This window comes from Rhodofomes roseus, assembly GCF_022264815.1.
Source record: "Rhodofomes roseus strain CIRM-BRFM 1785 chromosome Unknown C8Q71scaffold_26, whole genome shotgun sequence".
NCBI lineage: Eukaryota > Fungi > Basidiomycota > Agaricomycetes > Polyporales > Fomitopsidaceae > Rhodofomes > Rhodofomes roseus.
In genome coordinates this window covers 230,686-250,554 of record NW_025952982.1, presented here as the reverse complement: position 1 = coordinate 250,554, position 19,869 = coordinate 230,686, and the positions used below count along the sequence as shown (strand labels likewise).

Here is a 19,869-nt window from a genome sequence, read left to right as displayed (position 1 = left end):
CGGCCTGTAAGACGAGTACCTCAGCCCACGCTCGCTTTCTGGCACAGGAGGCAAGGGGTTAGGATCTTCGAGGATCTCGAGCACGGTGACGTTGCAAGTAGCCGATATCATCAGCGACGGCGGCCCGTCTTCGTCAACTTCATACAACGCTCGTACGAAATCTGTGGTTCTATGTTCAGAGGGATACGACACCTGTGAATGTGCGGGACTGACGATGATTCACGGCGAAACCTTGTAGTTCGAAGAGGCTGACATCGATCGAAGCGAGATCCTGAGTTTGTGGTTCTTGCTCGAGTACGACCATGACCTCGATCAACGAATATATTCCTTCGCTGTTGGAGGAGTAGTAGGTCAGTGGATCATGCATCAGGTTCAGCAGACAGCGAGGCGAAGGCAGACGACGGTGTAGCCTCAAAGGTCCTATGATCGCAACGTCATACTGAGTCAGTGACATGGAAACGTACACCTCAATGCCATCGGCCCAGGACCACGCTCCTTGATCTCCGGATGGACTCCTCAGCACCGCCGGCGTGCGACAAACGACCCCTTCAGGATCAGTGTGTCGCAACTCGATGAACAATCGAGCATTATCGGTCAATATCTGGTGGCTCGTTTTGCTATGGACGCGTATATCTGCAGATCACGTCGTTCAGTGACTAGACTTTGCTGCCGATTGTGTAGAGCTTCTCACCGGATAGTGACAATCGAAGCCTGCCTGAGGCAACCCTATGAACGAGGATTCGTGTCAGCGTCTTCGGTACGATAGATCAATTTCACGCCTTACATCGTTGGCATCAGTATTCGCGAGTGATAGAGATTCACAGAGCGCGGCTTGAACGGTCGGCAGAGGAATCAGAGGTTGAGCGACGATGGGTGTCCAAGATCAACCACAGAAGCGCCTGAGCGGTCGATCTACGCGCTTATGTCGCAGTGTCATACACTTAACTTTGACTCTCGACGAACAAACAAAATGCTTACGGTGAGTACAGTTTACAACTACACTACATGGTATCAGTACACTACATTCTTCAATCCGTAAAACCCTCGTACACAGTGCCCCCATCCGGCCGATAATCTCAGAAACCACCTGTTCCCCGCACCCGTGCAATACTGCCCTGGATACCCTTGATTACACCCTTCACGCCCTTCGTCACACCCGTCGAGTCCTGCAGCTCGACGCCTTGCGCGTCGCGGTACACGCCATCGTGGCCGACGCGGTGGAGATGCGTGTTCTGGACGCGCTCGATGGTGTCGAGCCACTCGCGGCAGATGTCGTGGCTGTCGATCATGACGTTCACCTCCGCGGAGTGGAACCAGGATTGAACGTCTGCGAGACGACAGAGATCAGGAATGCGAAGGTTGAGTACAATGAGTCTGGACATACCTTGGTTTCCGTTGCCCATGATGCCGATAGCGTCATCAACTACCATGAGCTTGACCTGTGGAAATGCGCGCATATGAATGACTCGCTAAGAAGCACGTCGAACGAGAAACGTACATGACAATTCCTCTGCTGGAGGTGTGCATTGATAGGCTTGCCCTGATCGCGAGCTGTCGCACAGAAAGTCAGCGACCTTGCTATCACATCCGCAGCACAGCACAACCCACCGGTAAACCAATAGTACTTCAGCCTCTCCTTCTCATGTTCTTCCAACTTCGCATACATGGCCCTGACCACCTCCTCGTTCGTGCCCCCCTGCAACGGCAGCGCCTCGCCGCCATCGTTGAACCCCACATCCACATACAGCGTGACCTCGATCCCGCGGCGCACCGCGCCCAGCACCGCGTCGATGACCGGCGCCGCGCTGAACGTCGGCGTCTGAATGAAGACCTTCTCGCGCGCGTGCTTGAGCGCGGCGAGCCACGCTGCCGCCTGCGGACACAGCAGCGCGCGCTCGTCGTTCCCGGGCTTGCCGTAGGGCGGCCGGTTCATCAGGACCATGGGCACCTCTTGGTGGGGTGCATGCAGGACATGCGGGGTGTACTCGCGGGACGGGTCAAGGTCGGTGGTGGCCATTGTGGTCTGGTCGCCCGCGTCTAGAAGTGGAAAGAATTAGCCGTCAATACGGCATGCTGATGCGAGGGCACATACTTATGTGGTCCGTGATCGTCTGGTATTTGCCAGCGATGAAGACACGTCCATCGCCCTTTGCCTCCTCACTCGTCTTCGCCTCATCCTCGTCCCTCGCCTGTTCACCCTTCTCCCTCGTCGCCCTGAAAATCTCCTCACCCCTGCTCCCATCCAGTATATGCGTCGTCGCGTACTCGTTCTCCAGTCCGAACCTGTACCCGCCCTCGGGTGGCTGGTACGGGCGCCCGAGGAGTGGGAGCGGCGGATCCATCGCCTTGTACCACGAGATGAGCGCGGTGTCGTAGAGGCTGTCGACGATCGGGCCCTCGAGGTGGGACATCATCTCCATGTTCGGACGGTCCTGGATGTTGTTCGAGCAGAGGAGTGCCATCTTGCGGTCGACGACCATGAACTTGCAGTGGAACGTCCCGAGCACCGGCCTTCGAACACGCATCAGCACTCGCACACGCAGGCCCTCGTGGGGGAGGGGGAGCTTACTGGTGGAAGTTGACGAGCTGGAAGTCGACCCACGGCATCTCCTCCTTCTTCGGGATCTTCACCGCGTCCGACGTCCACTCGGCCTCGTCCACGAACAGGTGGCTTTCCGTTATCATTTTCAGGGTCGCGCGGTCGTACATCATCTTCACGACGACTCTCTTGCCGCGCTTCTCCGCGCGCTTGGAGAGCTCGATGAACGCGTCGCAGATCTTCGTCGCTGACTTGGACGCTTGCCAGAAGTTCGTCGCGAGGAAGACCTCGTGCTCGGCGCGGATGATGCAGTCATAGTGGTGTTGGATGATGTCGGGAATGCTGCAGGAGAGATCAGCAGGGTTCTTAACTTGCGGACGCCAATGGCCCAAGTCGCAACGCAAATATAGGCACTTTGTCGCTGGCAACGTGCGTATATGCACATTATCGAGATAGGTGTCCGCCTATATGCGCGTGCTATGGATCCACAATAACATATATACGCCTTCATCAGGGCCCAAAGGACCGTATTTGTTGAAACTCGCCTTCCGAGGCGATGATATATATCAAAGGGACACTCACTAGGATATAATTGAGAGCGGGACTACACCGCGAGAGCCGACCAATGGCGGAGAAACGTAGCCCGCCCACGGGTCAACGTCAAGTGTCTTGAGCACGTCGTGGTAGATCTGCAGGGAAAGCCGTGTTAACAGTGAAGTCATATGAGCATAAACGACCGAAGGCGAACAGGTTAAGGATCACCGCGTGCGGCACAATGCGTGTTAGACTGGAAACACACACAAAAGGGGGGGGGTCATTCAAGCTTTATGGCTTGTGTTCGGTCATGTGTGTCATTCTTCGACGGGGTGCAGAGCAGGACACTCGCATGCGGCACGGTAGGATGTCCGTGACATGCACGAGGGCAAACTCTCCCGAAATGAAAGCGCGACGATGTGGTATCCCAAAGAGACTCGCCACGCACCTTCAAGAACAAATCACTTGGCCTTGCACCAAACTGCCCACACTCCGCTGCTTTGTCTAGATCCTCCTGGGACGGCTCATCCTCCGCCGTGACCTCCTTGGCCTCCTCGGGTGTCGCCCCACTCTTCAGCATGCCCTTCACAGTGGCCAAGATGCCACCGGTCGCGTTTGGTTTGTGGATGCCATGATGGTGCTCCTCGTAGAGCTTCTTGCCGAGCTCGCCAGGCGACTCTTTGGGATCCGCGGCGAGTGCAGAGGTGAGGGTCTTGTTGGAATGGGTGAGGTTGTATACTCGTTCCGAAACCATGGCTGAACAGTAGAGAAATCTTGGATGCGTTGCCAAGAGGCGGAGAGGTTATAATGGTGGGGCGACTCCATAGGTGGACAGCCCGGGCCATGACGAGGCATAGCTTGAGCTAACCAATAGGGGAGGCGGTGATCCGTAGGCCCTCCTGGATCGCTGCGCTCGGCCCCAGAGCGCAGTTGTCAATTGACTTCGCACCCTGTGTCCGCCCGCGGGTACAGCCTTCATTTGCTGTGACTGTAAGCTGAGTGTATTCCGTATGTATCCCATTGAAGAAATACGTACCGATTCAACATATCTTCAGTATGATACGTGCCGAATTGTAGCTAGGGAGATGCCTCGCTACAGTGTACACTGAGTATGGAGAAGACATGGAGCGGGGGTGGATCTGTGAATCTGATGACGTCGCCACGACGGTGGGACCAGCAACAGGCGCCTAACCGACAAGGCGCGGCCGTGAGCCTGTGACATCATAAGTAGGCCGCTACTTACACTGACAGTCACGGTATTTTTGGCTTTCAGCATGCCGCAGACTGCAGCACAGATACTTGACAGCTTATACTTACGATAACTTGCTGTGTGAGATACTTACATACAGGTGTACACCGCAATATGCACGATTACAAATGACCTTATTTTGGCAACCCAATGGCAACCTCTCTCGTAGACTCAACGGCGTGCACGGACCTACAGTCAAGAGAAGTACAACGCTGAATTGAAGCGCTAATTCGTACCCAGATAACAGTGACACTGTGGGCTGGTACAAGTATCCCTACTCTGAGGGGCATCTCAGGCTTCGCGACCTCCTTGCCTATGGTAGGGTAGCGCACTTCGGCCGCATTCCGCACGATTGGCCTGTCAGATCGAAGATGAAGTATGTCAAAAGCACAGCGAGGGCAATATCATATCGTGGTAGACAGGACAGTCAATCATGCTCACTCATCTCCAAACTTGAAGACGCTGCGGCGACGGTCAGTCGTACGCGATGGGAGAGAAAAACATCGCACAGATGACTCCAAGCTCTTCTTCCGGCTATGAACTGAACCTACACGTCGCGTGTTGTCAATTTTGCGTAAAGCATCCAGACAGAGTGATCCCTCACAGATGAGAGTACACACCCAGGATCCACGTAGACGGGAGCTTAGACCATCGCTCCGGCTTTTACGGGAGCGCATCTGGACCCAGATATCCTTGTTGACGTTCGAAACGTGGTTTCCGATGAAGCTGTACGGGTACCATTGGGCACGAAGAGTTTATTCAACGCCGTCCCCTGTCGAATGTGACGAGCAGTCGGGAAAGCGGGAGGATGTCATCCATCTCGGCACTACGTGAATAAGTGAGTGCGTTAGACTGTAGGCATACAGGATGCTTACACTCTGATCACGATCATCGCAGGCAGGAATCTACAGGACGGATCAGCCCACGCAGTGATGAGAAGCTGAGAAAGACGACGCTGGCAGTCGTAGAGTCTCCCGACAGATACTGTCCAATAGCGGAAGACTATCAAGTGCATCGTAAGTGATCCCCACGGCCGCACGAGGCTCAGGCTCCGGGATCTCCTCGCGCAGCTTCAGCTGCACTGGCAGGTCTTTCCTGGCCGAGAGCAACTGCAAAATACGAGATAAGGGTTGCAGACGGGGTCTCTATCGCAGCAAGAAACGAGCGTGCTGGAAATCGGTATTGGTGATACATTACATCCCGCGCAAAGCGATAACTCACGTCATCTGTGCGAGGACCTCCTCCTTCGGTAGCCGCTCATTCTCATTGGCGGCTATGTTTGCTCGCACTAGAGTCACAGGGCATTTCGCACTTTGTTCCAAAGTTCAAATGTTCGAGTTCTGTTCGCCTTCGGGATCCACAGCAAGATGTCCGATGTTCTTGTAGGGAGTCCAACAATCGAGAGGTCTGAGTTGTGACATTGACCTGTCGGAACAATGACATTCAACCACCGGATCTCGATATATATGGCACTACTTCGTGTCGCACGAAAGAATCACAGCGTCCTCGGTGTCAATGTTTGGAAGTGGGCCAACAAACCACTTCCTTGCCGACACTAACCAAGAGCCTCCGGCGAATACGAACACTGCCATGATAATCACGACGGCGTAGTCTGCAACACCAAAATATGATCGTCAGCTATGCGGTCAATGATATGATGAGACGTACTCATGTTGTCATCATCGACGGCTGTCGTTGCGGGAAAACAGAGTAGAATGATGATGAACACCACCCAGGCAACCGCTACGAGTCCTACCGGCATGTAGAGGGCCCCGAGCGAGAATGGACCGGGCTTCAACTTGTGTCTTCCTGAGGTGATTCGAAGAAATATAGGGGTCGCGTATGACGTATACATTCCAATGACAGAGGCCCTGGAGGAGAAACGTTGTCAATCATTGGTCTCAACGTATAGACCCACGTGACCATGCTTTACCCAGCGAGCGACGTTAGCGCAGTCGACGAGAATCCCAGCAGGCCACAGATCGCAGCTAGAACTATGACTAGCCAGACTGCATTCACGGGAGTTTGTGTACGCCGGTTGATTTTCTTCCACCACTGTGATCCCGGAAGCGCATTGTCTCTTGCGAAGGCAAAGATAACGCGGGACGCATCTACGCCCTGCGCAGCGCCACAAAGAAACTGGGGATGTTCCCTGAATCAGCTGGTATCGGAGTCCGTACCAAAATGTTTACCTGAACCACACAAGTGAGGCACCAAATGGCAAGCATTCCTTGCTTTCCGACAGTGTCCAGATAGAGTTGACCCATGGGCATCGATAACTCCGTTGCAAGCAAGTCTGGAACGGAGACAATTGCGTATGAAGCTGCGATACAAAGTATCCATCCAAGCGATCCCACGCTCGCGACAGATACAAGGATAGCGACGGGTGCCGCTTTCGCTGCACCGGATACCTCCTCCGAGATATGCGCGGCAGAGTCATCTGGCCAGCGATGTATCAGATACATATTCTCATCGCTAATGGGGACTTACAGCCAGTGAATGTCCACATCGGCACAGTGAACGCAAGCATGAAAGCCCATACATCTATATAGATAGACGGTTGGAGTGTTCACGCGGAATAAGGGCGAGAAACTCACTGTTGGTCCAACCTGTATGGTTTTCGAAGGACATGAAAGCTTCTTTCGTCGAGACTCTGTTATCTCCGGCTGCTATTGGCAATGCAAGAATAGCAGCTGATGTCGTTCCAACTGCGTATGGTGGATGAATGGTAGGGGCTAGACAGAAGTCGGTACCAATAAACGCACTTGTAACGAGAGCATAGAACAGGTTAAGCCGAGCTAGAATGCGAGTGGTTGCAGAACAAATGCAACCATGCACGAAGAGCAGAGCGATCAGAATCCCGTAAGTGGGCCCCGCGCCAAGGTTGACAGCGCCGTCGGTTCCGACAGCAATTGCAGTAGTGATCATTTGCGCTCTAGTAAGAGAGGAGGGCATCAGTATGACCTCTACCAACGAAGCCATAAATTGGCGCACAGCGTATAGTCGATAGAGGTCACTAAGGTGACCTGTCCCGTGATGTTCGCCCATCCCGCAATCCAGCCAGCAAGGGCCGAGTACTTCTCAGGTGCCAGCTTCGCTGAGAAGTAATATAATCCAGCACTCGTGCTTTCCGAGTAATGCTATTAGCGGAGTGAGCAATGCATATGTCAAAGTATGCACGCACGGCATTGAGGATGCAAGCTCTGCCATGGATGCTGCTACGCACATAACAAAGAAGCAGGGGATCAACCAGCCCCAGACCAGACCGACATGCCCTCCTAGACAGAGCTCAGTCCTGACAACCTCACGTAAACAAGCCACGCTCACCAGATGGAAGTGATATCGAAAATGTCGTAGATATTCCCGGGATCACTGCCATGATTGCAAAGGCGAAAGCGACGGTCTCAATCATCTAGACCCAAGGACAGTCAATCATCATTGTATAGAAATTGCGGTGACCGTACCGAGAATTCGCGCTTGAACTCGGCTTTGTAGCCCAATTGCGCTAGACGAACGTTGTCATGCGGTCCTATATCCTTTGCTGCGTCCTCAGTGGATGCATCGTCGTCAACGGACAGAGTCTGGACGTCAGTCCTTCCATGTTCTTTGTCCACTTTTTCATCCATCGTTCGAACCTATAGGCACGGCAAGAGCTGGTGTGACGAAGGGACAGAGAGATGAGGTCCTAGCGCTCCCTCGGACAATAGCAACTAGTCTCTCGTACACCATGCTCTCAGCTCTGAGAGAACTAACCACTCATTCGGAGGCATTGGCAATGCTAGGGCAATCCTGGGAAGCGATAAGGAGATGTGCCTTCGCGAAGCTCGTGTGACGAGTCTCCTCCTGCTCCATTTTAAATCCACAGTTCATAGTCCATGACGTGCAACCAATTTGCGCAGTACCAGCTCACAGTTTGGCCCTATATTGTCAGCTTTTCGTGGCTTTTCATCAGACTAGAACGGACATACCAACTCCCAAGAGTCAATTGAACCTTGCCACACCAGCGGATCATGCCATGCGCATGAATCAGCGCCTCTTCGCGCGTTTGATAGGGTGAGACTAATGTCTTGAAACCCTGAACATAGCAGCTCCAATCCGAAGTCCAATGTACACAGGCCGAGACACTGTTTGACGGGACTCTCGGGACACCGTTAGTCGCGCGACGCGTTCCGACTTCCACCCAGGTACAGTCAGAGCTACTCACCGAGGCTCAAGAGCAACAAAGTACGGGATGTGAATCCGCATAATGCATCCGGGATAGGGAAAGAGTCTGTCGTGTCAGTCGTGAGCCGGCCGGCAAGTTGTTGTATGTACAAGTCGCTGTTTCGCTGCAATCATCCAGATTCGGAATTAGATACGTAGCAAGCTCAAGATAAGAATGCTGAGATTGTTACAACGCCCAGACTAAGCAACATCGTGGACGTGTCTGCGGTGTCTGAGTTACAGTGTCTGCGATGGTCGTGGTCGCGAGCAAGTCGCGTTGTCTCGAAAAGGAAATGAGTGCGATCGGGCCTTACCATCTTTGGATTTACTACTGAACGCCATCACCAGGCTGCCTTCCGTCTCACCGTGACGTGTCACATAACTATTATACACACTATCGGGCTGTGTACAAAACCGTGTTCCCTCTATTTTAATAAGGGGTAATGCCGTTCAGGTCTGTATCAAGGCATAATGTCCAGATCTAGCATGCCATGATCATGTGCTTGATTCGGGTCCCTAGTCCTCCTCCCCAGGTTCTAATGTAGCCCAGCCCGGTGATGTTGCCATAGCGGAAAACTCACAAGATACCCGGTGAATCAAACAAGATCAATTCGTGAGTACTTCCCGGATGCATTGCCATAGAGCGCTACTGGATTGATATACGAGTACTGACGCATGAGCAGTGAGCAGTGAGCACATTGTGTTCAATCGAAGTGGATCCTCCCCCCGAAAACAATGCGCTGCCACGACGTAGAACAAGACAAACTAACACCGGTATTCATGTTGAATCGGGATAATCAATATCTTTCAGTGCTCTCAAGCGGTAGAAGGTATTTGGGTGAGTCTGCCTCCATCTATGACGTGGACGCCTCCGTTGACGTATGAGCCTGCCTGCAGAAATCAATGTCAATATTAAGGCGTGCACTTAAAAGACAGATGGCAAACCTTGCTCGCAAGGAAGAGCACGAGACCGGCCATATCATCCGTTGTTCCCGCGCGTTTCAAGGGAATCGATGCTTCTAAGGCCTTCCTCGCCTCCTCACTGATCATTGTATCCACCATCTCTACGGGGAGCCGAACGTCACTTCAGGGGCCGGGGATATATGCGCAAAAAGAGACACCTACCTGACGGGAAGAAACCCGGGCATATCACGTTGCTCCTTATCTTCCAGTCCTTCAAGTAGTGCGCCATCATCTTCCCAAGGTGCGTCGCCGCGGCCTTGCTCACGGTATAGCTCAGGGTGAACACAGCGCTGTCCTTCCTGAACCCCGCTATGCTACTGACGGTGAGCACCTGACTGCTCACCCCAGAGCCGCCCGGGGCCAGGGTGCGCTTGTTCCCCTCATGGAGCAACTCCATGAATGCAACCGTGCAGAACCAGACGGCCGCCACATTCACATCGAATGTCTTCCTGAAACTCTCGGGCATCTCGGTGTTCCACAGGAGCGCTTGCAGCTGGGTGATGTCGCCATTCGCCTCGGAGGGCGTGGGGAGCTTGGGCTGCAGCGCGAGGCTTATGCCCGCATTGTTCACCAGGAGATTAGCGTATCCGGTTCTAGCTTTGACGACGTCCGCTATCGCTTTCAGAGACTCTTTCGACGAGACATCCCCTTGAAGGGCTACCATATTGCCATATTTCTGGTTCCTTCCTATGTCAGTGTGAGTCGGACCGTATCAACCAAACCAAACGCACACTTCGCTCCTTGACAGCCTTCTCGAGTGCTTCTGCGCGCCGGCCGACGATATATACTGTTGCGCCATTGTTCTCGAGGGCGGTCGCTATCATAAGCCCGATCCCTACATGGAAGGGATGTCCGTCAGAAGTTGAAGCTTCGCAAGTTATCCGTGGAGTCCCTGGCTGAGCTGACTCACCTGTCGCGCCTCCCGTGACGACCGCGACCAAGCCTTTCACACTGAAGAGTTGCGCAGTGTCGCTGAGAGCTGTCGACGCCATGGTTGTTCGCTGACCCGTTACTGGGAATCGCGCTGAGTTACTTTATACACCGTGCGCCACAATAAGACCATTTACGAACATCGTTGCACGATTAATGATACAGAACCACGAAGGAATCGGACACTCACCCGTAAGGTATATATCTTACCACCAACGCACACGAGGCCGACGTATTTCAAGCGAGGGCTGTACATCGCCTTTGAAGACAAGATGAATTTGGCAAGTGGTCCTCGGAGGGTTGTTAGACGAAATCAGCATCAGTCAATACACTGGCAGACGTCGAAGGTGGCAGATACTGCGTCAATGAGGAATTACTGTACGGCGGCCAGTCGTACATTGACGGCCGTGGACAAGTCGAGACAAGTCGAGAATATTGAGTCATACGTTCTATGTACTTTACAGGCGGGCCGGGGATGACTGATTGTTATTTCTGCTACGACCTGATCACCGGAGCGCTAGACGTCAGATTCCGAGGAAGTACCATGAGTGCTTTGCACTTACACGTCAATGCAGTGTCACTGACTAGAACACAGAAGGCATGCTGAGGAGCCTGCCGCCGTCAGTAAGATGGACACCACCGTCGATATAAGACCCAGCCTGTGGGCAATCGGTCACCCATTGACAACTCACGACTTCAGTCAGATTGACGCACCTTGCTTGCGAGGAAAATGACGAGACCCGCCATGTCGTCCGGGGAGCCTGCACGGCCTATTGGGATCGTCGCCTTAATCGCGTCCTCGTTGATGAACCCATCGGCCATCTCTGTAGCAATGCATTACATCTCAGCATCGCCGATACGTCGAGGCGATGACGAATTAGTACGGACCTGAGGGATACAGTCCGGGGTTGATGATGTTGCTCCTGATCTTCCAGTCCTTGAGGTAGTGCGCCATCATCTTGCCCAAGTGCTGCACCGCCGCCTTGCTGACCGTGTAGCTCAAGCTGAAGATGCCGCTGTCACGCCTCAAGCTCGCGAGGCTGCTGATCGTGATCACTTGCGAGCTCACGCCCGACCCATCCGGCGCGAGCGCGCGCTTGTTGCCCTCGTGCAGGAGCTCGAGGAACGCGACCGTCGTGAACCATACGCCGGCGACATTGACATCGAATGTCGTGCGGAATGTCTCGGGAGTCTCCGTGTTCCAGAGAGCCTCCTGCAGCTTGGTGATGTCGTTCCCAGTGTCGGCAGGCGTGGGTAGCTTGGGCTGCTGCGCGAGGAGCACGCCTGCGTTGTTCACGAGCAGGTTAATGTACCCGTGCTTCTGCTTGATGGCCTCCGCGACGGACTTCAAGGACTCCTTGGAGGAGATATCGCCCTGGATAGGGATGATGTTGCCGTATTTCTGTGGTAGACGAAGCACGGTATGGACCGGTCAGGTAGCTGCCCAGCGAATATCTTGTGACACGTACCGAACGCTCTTTCGCCGCCTTTTCAAGTGGCTCCTTCCTACGCCCGACAATGTACACGATCGCACCGTTGTTCTCCAGCGCGGTGGAGATCATCAGCCCGATGCCTAGAATCGTCGAAGATCTCGGGTCAGCCGAATCGACTCCCATGTCCGACCATACATGATCTGCGCACCAGTAGCGCCCCCCGTGACTACCGCTACCTGTCCCTGCACGCTGAACAGCGTCGAAAGATCGCTAAGGCTCGTCATGATCTTCCTGAATTGCTGAGGAGTGGTGGATCCAAGACTGCTGCAATGCTGATTATCGTGGTTCGAGACAAATGCATGTAACTCACAACGCCAATATATACGCCCTGATCCCACCGTCGGCACCAGTGGCAGCTTACTACTCTCATGCCCTTATCCTGCCCTTATCTCGGCAGATCATGGTCATCGTGATTCGCCACTCCGAGTGATGCGAGGTCCCGAGTCGTCGAAGGTCAGCTATACCTATCGCGGACCGCCGCTCGCCTCCCAGTCACCCCGCTGAATGAGGCGCACGGACAACATGGCGACTCGCCAGAAAACTGGGCGTGGCGATCGCGTTATACATGCATTTCCCTGAGAACGCAATGAATGACGTGAGCTGCCCTTCCTCACCGTTAAACATAAGTTTGTAAGTACTTACATTTGCACTGGCAGAGCAGATTGCGGCGAGCAGGGGGCTCGCACAATCATGAGTCCGAACGGGCCGAGGACTGACTTGAACTCACGAAAAACAAGGATTTAACACGCAGGAAGAAGTACCATGAAAAGCATGATGGAATCTTAGGCTCCTGATGGACCGAAGTCACTGTCTAACTTGCAAGCCCAGTGCGGCTGCGAGCTCGACGAAGTGAATCGGGCAACGATCTCGGCAACGATGACCCATATTGGGACATTTGAACATTGTTCAGCGAATTGTGAATCTCAAATATTGAAGTACAGTACGTCGATATTTTCAAAATGTCTTCTCGGTCAAAAAATGCTTTGCTTTTGACAATTGAGCTACACTGGGATCCTCACTGGTGGCCTCAGGTGGCGGAGTACCCGACCGAGATCTCAACCCGATATAGTAACTATAATTTGTGGCACCCGCCAACCGGCGCTAGAAGGATTCAACTTGAACCGCAGAGCTGTTCATCCTCAAGAATTTTTCTGATCGTAGGCAGCCGCACGACACCCTATGCCAGTGACAGCTCGCAGCGACAAAGGCTCTGTGTCGCGGCGCCGGCACAAAGGGCACGCCTCGAATGCGAGTAGCGCAGGTGCCGGAGAAACCCGCAAGAATCCTGCACGTTTGCCGAAGACTCCGAAGAGGGAGCGGGCTCGAGTAGCGCAGGCCAATGGCCCTTCCAACGTCGACGTCACTCATGCCCAAGCGAGTGCCCTCCTCAGTCTCCCGTTGGACGTCATATTCGAGGTATTTACTATGTTGTAGACGTTTTGTCACAAACATCGCCTTCGCTGATACCATCAACCATAGATACTCTCCTTCCTGAAACCGTTAGAGTTGGCGAATCTTGCACAGACTAGCCGGGCATTTCGCACGACGCTCACAACTCCTCGATCACCCAAGATTTGGAGGTCGGCGAGGCAGCACGCTGGGAACGCCCCTGAATGCCCGCAGCGCATGTCAGAAATTTCTTGGGCACGATTCCTCTACGGCTCTGTAGAATGCGAGGTACGTACCTTATGGGCGGAGTTGGACCGATTAGTGACCTGAAAACATTATGTATGAACAGGAGTGCGGCGTACCGAATCTACGCAATTTGGACTTCGTCCTTATGCGGCCAATGTGCGACCAATGCAAGCCGGACACGTGCGTGAATTCATCCCACTCATTCAGTCCATCTGAAGATACCTCAAACTAGGCTTTTATGTGGATGCTGCCTATCCGACTATTTTCCGGGCGTCGATTGCGCAGTCCTGGATCTCATCCCTCACGTACACGGTTGAGTCCCTATTCACCACTGGCCAATAAATATGCTGATTCGCTCACAATCCAGTCGAGTCGCATCCCTGGGCGAAATATTATCTTGATGCTGACATCGTTGCGATGGCGACAATATACGGCGAGTTACAGAGGGATATCGAGGTTAACACGCGAAAAGCTGCGGCAAAGAAAGCGCTCCATCAATTCAAGAATGAGCGCATCAAGCACGTACATGCTGTTCTCGAGGTTCGTGTTACGACACAGGTTGTTGACCATCATTTATCATCTAATGTAACGTCGCATATGAGCAGCATGCGAACAAGTGTACCCAGTGGCTGCGCGAATTCCAGGTCTATCTTGACAACGAAAAACAGGATCGTATCGAGCAATATTACAATCAGTAAGCATACTTGATCTTCCGCGTCAACGAGTCTGTAACGGCTCCTTGTCAGAATCGTGAGACGTTTCCGGGAGCTGGGATATGAAGAACAGGACATTCAAGCTATACGGTCCAAATCAGAAGCTATGTGCGATCGCGCTGTGACTGAGCAAGGTCAGTTCAATTAATCCCTTCTTCCGGACTAGCTCATGTATCTTCGCATAGTCTGGAAGCAAATCAGGCCTGTGCTTCAAACGCGCGTTGAGATGGCGCGGTGTAAACGATTGGACAAAGACGAGGAAGCTATCATAACTTCTCGGAAGGCCTTGGTTCGAAACGCCTACGACGCATACAAGCTGACACTGCGGCCTCTCGAGCGTCTGCACACGCCAGTGCCCGAGCTTATCTACGCCATTCCAGCGTTTCGGGCGCTCATCTACATGAATCTGGACGCTCTGCTCAAGCAGACCGCTTGCAACGAAGCTGCGCAGCGGCTGCCCGAGTACCTCTCTGCCTTCAACGATCAGCTGAAGTGTTGTCTGTTGCAGTCAATGCTTGATAATGGAGCATTCGATCGCGGAGCTCGGAGGGCGAAACAGCTACCAAAGAATGCCGATGCCCGTCTCTCACTGGCGACCACTGTGTTCAAGCAAGTGATCCCACGGAAACTAGATCGCACCTTCTTTTCCTACAACGGCGTGGTTCTTGGAATGAAGATGCTTGACATCTGGAAACTCAGTTGCCAGGCGGACTTCTGGGTTGCAATGTACGAGACACAGGGGCGGGAGATGGAACAGCCTACCCTCAGTTATGATGCACACGCTTCCGCAGCGGCAAAAACGTTCGTTGTACAGCTTGGCCTCGATCATGCAATCACGCGGTCCGACGATATGGATGACCTGAATGGACGTTTCGTCTGTCAGCATTGCAAACATAGAGAATTTTTAGGGATACTCCGGGACAAAGCGTATTCTTGGCGAGCTGCCGTACGTCCACTCACAACGAACTCATTCGGACGTATCCGTTGACGGTCTGCACCTTCCGACTTGCTTCTCTTTCTGTAGGTGGAGCACCATATTATCGCCCACACACGGAGCAATCTACCCATGTTCTTCAAGGCTCTGAACGAAGACGAGGTCAAAATTGTACGCCGCATAGAAGATGGGCTCAGGCTCCAGGTGTGGATGTGCAATCATTGCCCCTCCTACAACGTGCCAGCAACATTTTACGATGTCCAAGAGCACCTGACGACAACGTGAGTCCGGTCCGGTCTCGTGTGACATTATACTAAAGGAGTGTGCAGCCACGCTATTTCAAAGCCCGAGGAGAACAGTGATTATTTTCACGCATTCCCGGCTTTCCGATATGACCCGCCGCCCCAATCTTTCTCGCGGTGCCTCCAGCTTGCAGCAGCCGTTGACCCAGCTGAGGACGGATGATTGTGCCGTCACTGTGATCAGCTCTATTGTGCTGAAGTTGTACATGTGTGCCGTATCGAGGTATGCCAGACGCGCTACTGGTAATTCGTTTTCGGTTCGGTGCTAACAATTCAATACAGTGATCATGCCTCATGTTCCGCCTCACAACTCTAATGGTGCCGCTACGCACTGTGTAGCATAAGTCACGAAACATATACACTTCAAACATCATGTAACTTAGTATCATATCAGATGTACTGTCATGCCTACGGGCGATCTGTGGTCTGTTTACCACAGTCGATATGTGACGATCAGCTTGCATGTCGTCACTGAAAATAGAGCTCCCAGGTACATACATGCCAGTGATGACTGCACTGACAGTACGTAGACCTATTGGCCTGGTCGACCACTCGAGTACATCGGAGGCTGGCCGAGATCCCGGCTAGATACAGTAGGCTAAGGCGCCAACTTGGTGACAGCCACTTCATTGTTCGACTTACGGACACCCAGAACTCTGAAAGAGACTGACGCCACTGCAAAATACCGCATCGCGTTCTCGCCACCAGAGGTCCACCGACAGCAAGTTCTCGATTCATGCAATTTCGGCCTGCGATATGCCATCCGAAACACGTAGAGCCAAGCAGGAGTCGCCGCGGCATAGCGGGAGCGCTTCAGACAGCGGCGACGCCTTTGTAGGAACATCCAAGTGTGGCCGACTGAGAAAACGCCGTCGAGGTCGAGTATCGAAAGCCTCCAACCGCAATGCTGAGGGCCGACCGCCTTGGACCAGCGTCTTGCTGTCCCTCCCGGTCGATATCATACTTGAGGTATTCACATTGACAGGCAGACAATGACCGCCCCTTCTGAATCATTATTCACAGATGATACAATTCCTCAAGCCACTAGACCTAGCAAATTTGGCACAGACCAACAGGGCATTCCGCGCGACTCTAACGTCACCTCCGGCTTCCAAGATCTGGGCCACGGCGAGGAAGTACACGGCAAATGTCCCTGAGTGTCCACAGGGCGTATCAGAGATCACCTGGGCGAGGTTTATCCATGAACCTCCTAAATGCGATGTATGTGCAACGTGGATATACTCACCTGAACCGAGTATACTGATTCAATCATACAGAAGTGCCGTGTGCTCGATATACGCAACTTAGATTTTGCCCTCATGCGACGGCTGTGCGATCGATGCAAGCTGAAAACGTACGTAAAAATAATACAGTTCGTCACTCAATCGCAGAGATATTGGTGCAGGCTCGTACACGACCGCTTCTTGCGGGATGCGCTGCCGAACGTCAACCGCGCCGTTCTGGAGCTCATCTCTCACACTACGAGTTCAGTGCTTCAACATCATTCCTAGGTCAAGGCAGACACTGATTCATGACCTAGCCAACGTGCACCCAGGGGATAGGTTCTACAGGAAGACTGATGTCGTTGCGATGGCGAAAGTATACGACAAGTTCCAGAGGGATATCGACATGAGCTCGACAAACGCCGTGGCAAAGAAGGCCATGCAGCAATTTGAATGCCAGCGCACGAAAGCCGTGCAAACTATTCTTGAGGTTCGTCCTGGACTCCTGCGATGCAGCGTACTGCCTATTTTGACATTGCAATCGACTAGCATGCCAAGAAGTGTACTGAGTGGCTGCGCGAGTTCGAGGTCTACCTTCATAACGAAGCGCAGGAACGCATCGCCCAGTACTACGAACAGTAGGCACTTATCCTCTATCACATCACGTTGTGTTCATGACGCCCTTGCACAGGATCGCGAGGCGTTTCCGGGAGATGGGACACGAGGATCAGGATATCAAGAACATTCGGTCCATGCCCGAAGCTATGCGCGATCGCCCTGTGACTGAACAAGGTCAGATCGACGTTCCCTGTCCTCCGCTGCCTCAGCTCACACCCCCTCGCTTAGTTTGGAAGAAACTCAAACCCGCGCTCCAAATGCGCATCGAGATGTCCCGGTGCAAACGACTGGACCAGGACGAGAACGACGTCATTGACTCACGCAAGGCCCTCGTTTACACTGTTTACCTCGCCTACAAGCAGACATTGCGGCCTATTGAACGCTCCCGCCTTTCGCCACCCAAGCTCATCTATGCTATTCCCGCGTTCCGCGAGCTCATCTATACGAAGCTGGATGTCGAGCTTACACAGGCTGCTTGTGACGAGGCTGCAAAACGGCTACCTGAGTATCTCTCGATGTTCACTGACAAGCTCAGGAACAGCTTGGTACAATCCATGGCCGACAATGGGGTGTTCGAAGTTAGGAACCGGCGTACGAAGAGGCCACCGAAAGGCGCACATGACCGTCTCGCGCTGGCCACCTCCGTGTTCAGAGTAGCTTCGCACAGGAGCAGCCTATTCTCCTACAACGGCATCACTACTTATTTAGATTCAATCTGGACCGCTGGTAAGGACTCGGGGTTCTGGATCGCGATGTACGAGACACTACAGCCCAAGTTCGAGTTCGACAAGCAAGCTTCTGCAGCGGTGGAAGCCTTGATGCTGCAGCTTGGCCTTGACCCTGCGACCACGCGGCCAGAGGATCTGGACCGTCTGCATAAACGCTTCTTCTGCGAGTTCTGTGGAGGCAGACCCCGGTATAGATTCCCAGGGGATGTAGCATATCCTTGGCAAGCTGCAGTCAGTCTGTTCACGAAACCATCATTGTGCTGCATACGATCTGACGTGCACCGTCTCCGACTTGCAACATAGATCAGTCACTGCATCGCTTGTCCCGGGTCGTTCAGCAGCAGCACCCCGTATCTAAAGTCGCTGAATGAAGACGAGTGCAAGAGTGTACGCAAGCTAGAGGAGGCTAAGAGTTACATGCCCCCCCACACATGGGAATGCAACCACTGTCCTGGTATCACATATCACCTGCGGGTGCTCCCCGATGTCCTGGAGCACATACGAACCGCGTAAGTCCAGCCTCCTCTTGCCGTTCCTGTATGTTGATAAGCATGTGCAGTCATGGCATCTCCGAACCCGAGGAAGACGTTGACTACTTCCATGCATACCGGGACACCCATTATAACCCCATTCCTCAATCTTTCTCTGAAAGCCTCGAGCTTGCGGAAGCACAGGCTGCGAACGTCGCTCGCTCCACTGCGGATCGACGTTAAACCCTCCATTGTCGCTGTGAGGCCACGTAGCGGAGTACCGAATGCGTCGAACGCTCTGTCGATAAGCGGCACTACCTTAGCACACCTTGTAGTGTAGATCATCATAAGACGACTGTATTGAGTACCCAGTATTGATGTTCTGTCTTCAACAAAAGCCTGTATTTGAACAATACGGACGGGCGCAAATCCCACCCGCTCGCGGTAAGTAGCAGGGACTTGCGCTAAGCAGTCCGGAGGTGACAGCCCCACGTCACCACATGCAGCGGTTGGTGAATCATACACCGGACGGCCGAGTACCGCGACTAGATAGGCACACGTACCACTCAAATGCGAAGGGCGGCTGAGATCCCAGGTAGCATTTGGGTACTTCAATGTCTCCCTTCGGGCGTCAGCGTTTCAGCTCTGTACCGTCTATAGCCCTTCGCAATCACCGTCGCATGTCTTGTGGTCACAATCGACAGGCATGCAGTCCGTTGAACCTTACCATTCGCCTTCACAGCATCCCCCTTGCCACACTACCACCGCCATACAGACCAATAGCATGCCTGACTGCGCAGCACCCATTGAATCCCCCCGAACAGGCACGCCTACCGCATCGCAATCCCACGTACTCCGCGCGACAGCCTGGCAGTGAGAGCGCGGGACGTCGTCGGTGCTCTTCTCGAGCCGCCTGGACGTTCGGGGGCAAGCTGCCACTGGATGACAGATCCTGGTGCCTTAGCTCAGTAAGCTTAAACTCTGTCTATGATATGTACATACAATCGGAGGGCGGTAGTACATGCCTCGCTCGTCGATCCCACGTCAGTGGCCTGCGGAGCGGAGGTGGATTCAATTCGTTCCTTGATGACATTGAGTGCGTCCTGGGAGCGTTCATCGCAGGCCTCGAACACCACTCGGACCACTTCTGCGACGCCGAGGCACGGTCGGTCGACGAATACAGTTGTGAGTCTTCCTGTGAATCCACCAAGGCAGGAACCGCTGCAGGATGTACGATCAGAACACGAGGTACGTGAATCACTCACCGAACCTAATCAGGCGCATACATCGACGACCCGCCCGTCCACTCCGAAGCAAAGGAACGGCTCGTATTCT

The 19,869-nt window shown here is 53.4% G+C and overlaps 7 protein-coding genes across 7 annotated transcripts; 3 read left to right on the top strand and 4 right to left on the bottom strand.

The window, feature by feature from the left end:
- Window positions 1-952: 952 nt before the first annotated feature.
- On the bottom strand, window positions 953-4,214 carry C8Q71DRAFT_782325 (uncharacterized protein). The gene is made up of 9 exons (XM_047924924.1): window positions 4,110-4,214; window positions 3,522-4,055; window positions 3,122-3,228; window positions 2,570-2,881; window positions 2,093-2,511; window positions 1,609-2,037; window positions 1,499-1,551; window positions 1,385-1,439; window positions 953-1,327 (listed from the first exon to the last, which is right to left on the bottom strand). Exons 2-9 carry the CDS (start codon window positions 3,825-3,827, stop codon window positions 1,077-1,079), a joined length of 1,932 nt encoding a protein of 643 aa, XP_047774526.1. The 5' UTR covers window positions 3,828-4,055; window positions 4,110-4,214; the 3' UTR covers window positions 953-1,076.
- A 1,382-nt stretch (window positions 4,215-5,596) lies between these two features.
- C8Q71DRAFT_301869 (amino acid transporter) lies at window positions 5,597-8,061 on the bottom strand. Its single transcript, XM_047917665.1, has 10 exons — window positions 7,787-8,061; window positions 7,650-7,734; window positions 7,507-7,600; window positions 7,317-7,448; window positions 6,920-7,257; window positions 6,813-6,866; window positions 6,515-6,762; window positions 6,256-6,461; window positions 5,991-6,193; window positions 5,597-5,934 (listed from the first exon to the last, which is right to left on the bottom strand). Exons 1-10 carry the CDS (start codon window positions 7,946-7,948, stop codon window positions 5,795-5,797), a joined length of 1,662 nt encoding a protein of 553 aa, XP_047774525.1. The 5' UTR covers window positions 7,949-8,061; the 3' UTR covers window positions 5,597-5,794.
- An 837-nt stretch (window positions 8,062-8,898) lies between these two features.
- On the bottom strand, window positions 8,899-10,611 carry C8Q71DRAFT_301845 (NAD-P-binding protein). Its single transcript, XM_047917664.1, has 5 exons — window positions 10,399-10,611; window positions 10,220-10,323; window positions 9,651-10,164; window positions 9,471-9,589; window positions 8,899-9,416 (listed from the first exon to the last, which is right to left on the bottom strand). The coding sequence occupies exons 1-5, from the start codon at window positions 10,478-10,480 to the stop codon at window positions 9,342-9,344; spliced, it is 894 nt and encodes a 297-aa protein (XP_047774524.1). The 5' UTR covers window positions 10,481-10,611; the 3' UTR covers window positions 8,899-9,341.
- A 143-nt stretch (window positions 10,612-10,754) lies between these two features.
- On the bottom strand, window positions 10,755-12,395 carry C8Q71DRAFT_301822 (NAD-P-binding protein). The gene is made up of 6 exons (XM_047917663.1): window positions 12,060-12,395; window positions 11,888-11,991; window positions 11,307-11,820; window positions 11,133-11,242; window positions 10,982-11,077; window positions 10,755-10,920 (listed from the first exon to the last, which is right to left on the bottom strand). The coding sequence occupies exons 1-5, from the start codon at window positions 12,133-12,135 to the stop codon at window positions 11,003-11,005; spliced, it is 879 nt and encodes a 292-aa protein (XP_047774523.1). The 5' UTR covers window positions 12,136-12,395; the 3' UTR covers window positions 10,755-10,920; window positions 10,982-11,002.
- A 631-nt stretch (window positions 12,396-13,026) lies between these two features.
- On the top strand, window positions 13,027-16,062 carry C8Q71DRAFT_782307 (uncharacterized protein). The gene is made up of 11 exons (XM_047924923.1): window positions 13,027-13,327; window positions 13,391-13,588; window positions 13,650-13,726; window positions 13,779-13,858; window positions 13,914-14,086; window positions 14,152-14,240; window positions 14,293-14,393; window positions 14,445-15,205; window positions 15,284-15,474; window positions 15,523-15,718; window positions 15,778-16,062. The coding sequence occupies exons 1-10, from the start codon at window positions 13,091-13,093 to the stop codon at window positions 15,656-15,658; spliced, it is 2,043 nt and encodes a 680-aa protein (XP_047774522.1). The 5' UTR covers window positions 13,027-13,090; the 3' UTR covers window positions 15,659-15,718; window positions 15,778-16,062.
- A 15-nt stretch (window positions 16,063-16,077) lies between these two features.
- Window positions 16,078-18,919, top strand: C8Q71DRAFT_782304 (uncharacterized protein). The gene is made up of 10 exons (XM_047924922.1): window positions 16,078-16,464; window positions 16,519-16,716; window positions 16,773-16,849; window positions 16,901-16,980; window positions 17,036-17,208; window positions 17,268-17,356; window positions 17,410-17,510; window positions 17,565-18,295; window positions 18,368-18,573; window positions 18,624-18,919. The coding sequence occupies exons 1-10, from the start codon at window positions 16,252-16,254 to the stop codon at window positions 18,775-18,777; spliced, it is 2,022 nt and encodes a 673-aa protein (XP_047774521.1). The 5' UTR covers window positions 16,078-16,251; the 3' UTR covers window positions 18,778-18,919.
- A 44-nt stretch (window positions 18,920-18,963) lies between these two features.
- On the top strand, window positions 18,964-19,834 carry C8Q71DRAFT_301706 (uncharacterized protein). The gene has a single exon (XM_047917662.1). It carries the CDS (start codon window positions 19,149-19,151, stop codon window positions 19,788-19,790), a length of 642 nt encoding a protein of 213 aa, XP_047774520.1. The 5' UTR covers window positions 18,964-19,148; the 3' UTR covers window positions 19,791-19,834.
- Window positions 19,835-19,869: the final 35 nt, after the last annotated feature.

Bases quoted from the DNA above. Each gene is read 5' to 3' on its own strand.
- C8Q71DRAFT_782325 (XM_047924924.1), bottom strand. From the start codon at position 3,827: ATGGTTTCGGAACGAGTATACAACCTCACCCATTCCAACAAGACCCTC. The intron at 3,229-3,521 runs GTGCGTGGCGAG...CTTTCCCTGCAG, and splicing joins CAAGTGATTTGTTCTTGAAG to ATCTACCACGACGTGCTCAA. The intron at 1,440-1,498 runs GTACGTTTCTCG...GCATTTCCACAG, and splicing joins TCCAGCAGAGGAATTGTCAT to GTCAAGCTCATGGTAGTTGA.
- C8Q71DRAFT_301869 (XM_047917665.1), bottom strand. From the start codon at position 7,948: ATGGATGAAAAAGTGGACAAAGAACATGGAAGGACTGACGTCCAGACT. The intron at 6,763-6,812 runs GTAAGTCCCCAT...ATCGCTGGCCAG, and splicing joins GATGTGGACATTCACTGGCT to ATGACTCTGCCGCGCATATC. The intron at 6,194-6,255 runs GTAAAGCATGGT...TTTCTCCTCCAG, and splicing joins GCGCTAACGTCGCTCGCTGG to GGCCTCTGTCATTGGAATGT.
- C8Q71DRAFT_301845 (XM_047917664.1), bottom strand. From the start codon at position 10,480: ATGGCGTCGACAGCTCTCAGCGACACTGCGCAACTCTTCAGTGTGAAA. The intron at 10,165-10,219 runs GTGCGTTTGGTT...GGAAGGAACCAG, and splicing joins AGGCTGTCAAGGAGCGAAGT to AAATATGGCAATATGGTAGC. The intron at 9,590-9,650 runs GTAGGTGTCTCT...GGCTCCCCGTAG, and splicing joins CCCGGGTTTCTTCCCGTCAG to AGATGGTGGATACAATGATC.
- C8Q71DRAFT_301822 (XM_047917663.1), bottom strand. From the start codon at position 12,135: ATGACGAGCCTTAGCGATCTTTCGACGCTGTTCAGCGTGCAGGGACAG. The intron at 11,821-11,887 runs GTACGTGTCACA...CGTCTACCACAG, and splicing joins AGGCGGCGAAAGAGCGTTCG to AAATACGGCAACATCATCCC. The intron at 11,243-11,306 runs GTCCGTACTAAT...GCATTGCTACAG, and splicing joins CCCCGGACTGTATCCCTCAG to AGATGGCCGATGGGTTCATC.
- C8Q71DRAFT_782307 (XM_047924923.1), top strand. From the start codon at position 13,091: ATGCCAGTGACAGCTCGCAGCGACAAAGGCTCTGTGTCGCGGCGCCGG. The intron at 13,859-13,913 runs GTTGAGTCCCTA...CTCACAATCCAG, and splicing joins TCTCATCCCTCACGTACACG to TCGAGTCGCATCCCTGGGCG. The intron at 15,206-15,283 runs GTACGTCCACTC...CTCTTTCTGTAG, and splicing joins CGTATTCTTGGCGAGCTGCC to GTGGAGCACCATATTATCGC.
- C8Q71DRAFT_782304 (XM_047924922.1), top strand. From the start codon at position 16,252: ATGCCATCCGAAACACGTAGAGCCAAGCAGGAGTCGCCGCGGCATAGC. The intron at 16,465-16,518 runs GTATTCACATTG...CATTATTCACAG, and splicing joins CGGTCGATATCATACTTGAG to ATGATACAATTCCTCAAGCC. The intron at 18,574-18,623 runs GTAAGTCCAGCC...AAGCATGTGCAG, and splicing joins CTGGAGCACATACGAACCGC to TCATGGCATCTCCGAACCCG.
- C8Q71DRAFT_301706 (XM_047917662.1), top strand. From the start codon at position 19,149: ATGTCTCCCTTCGGGCGTCAGCGTTTCAGCTCTGTACCGTCTATAGCC.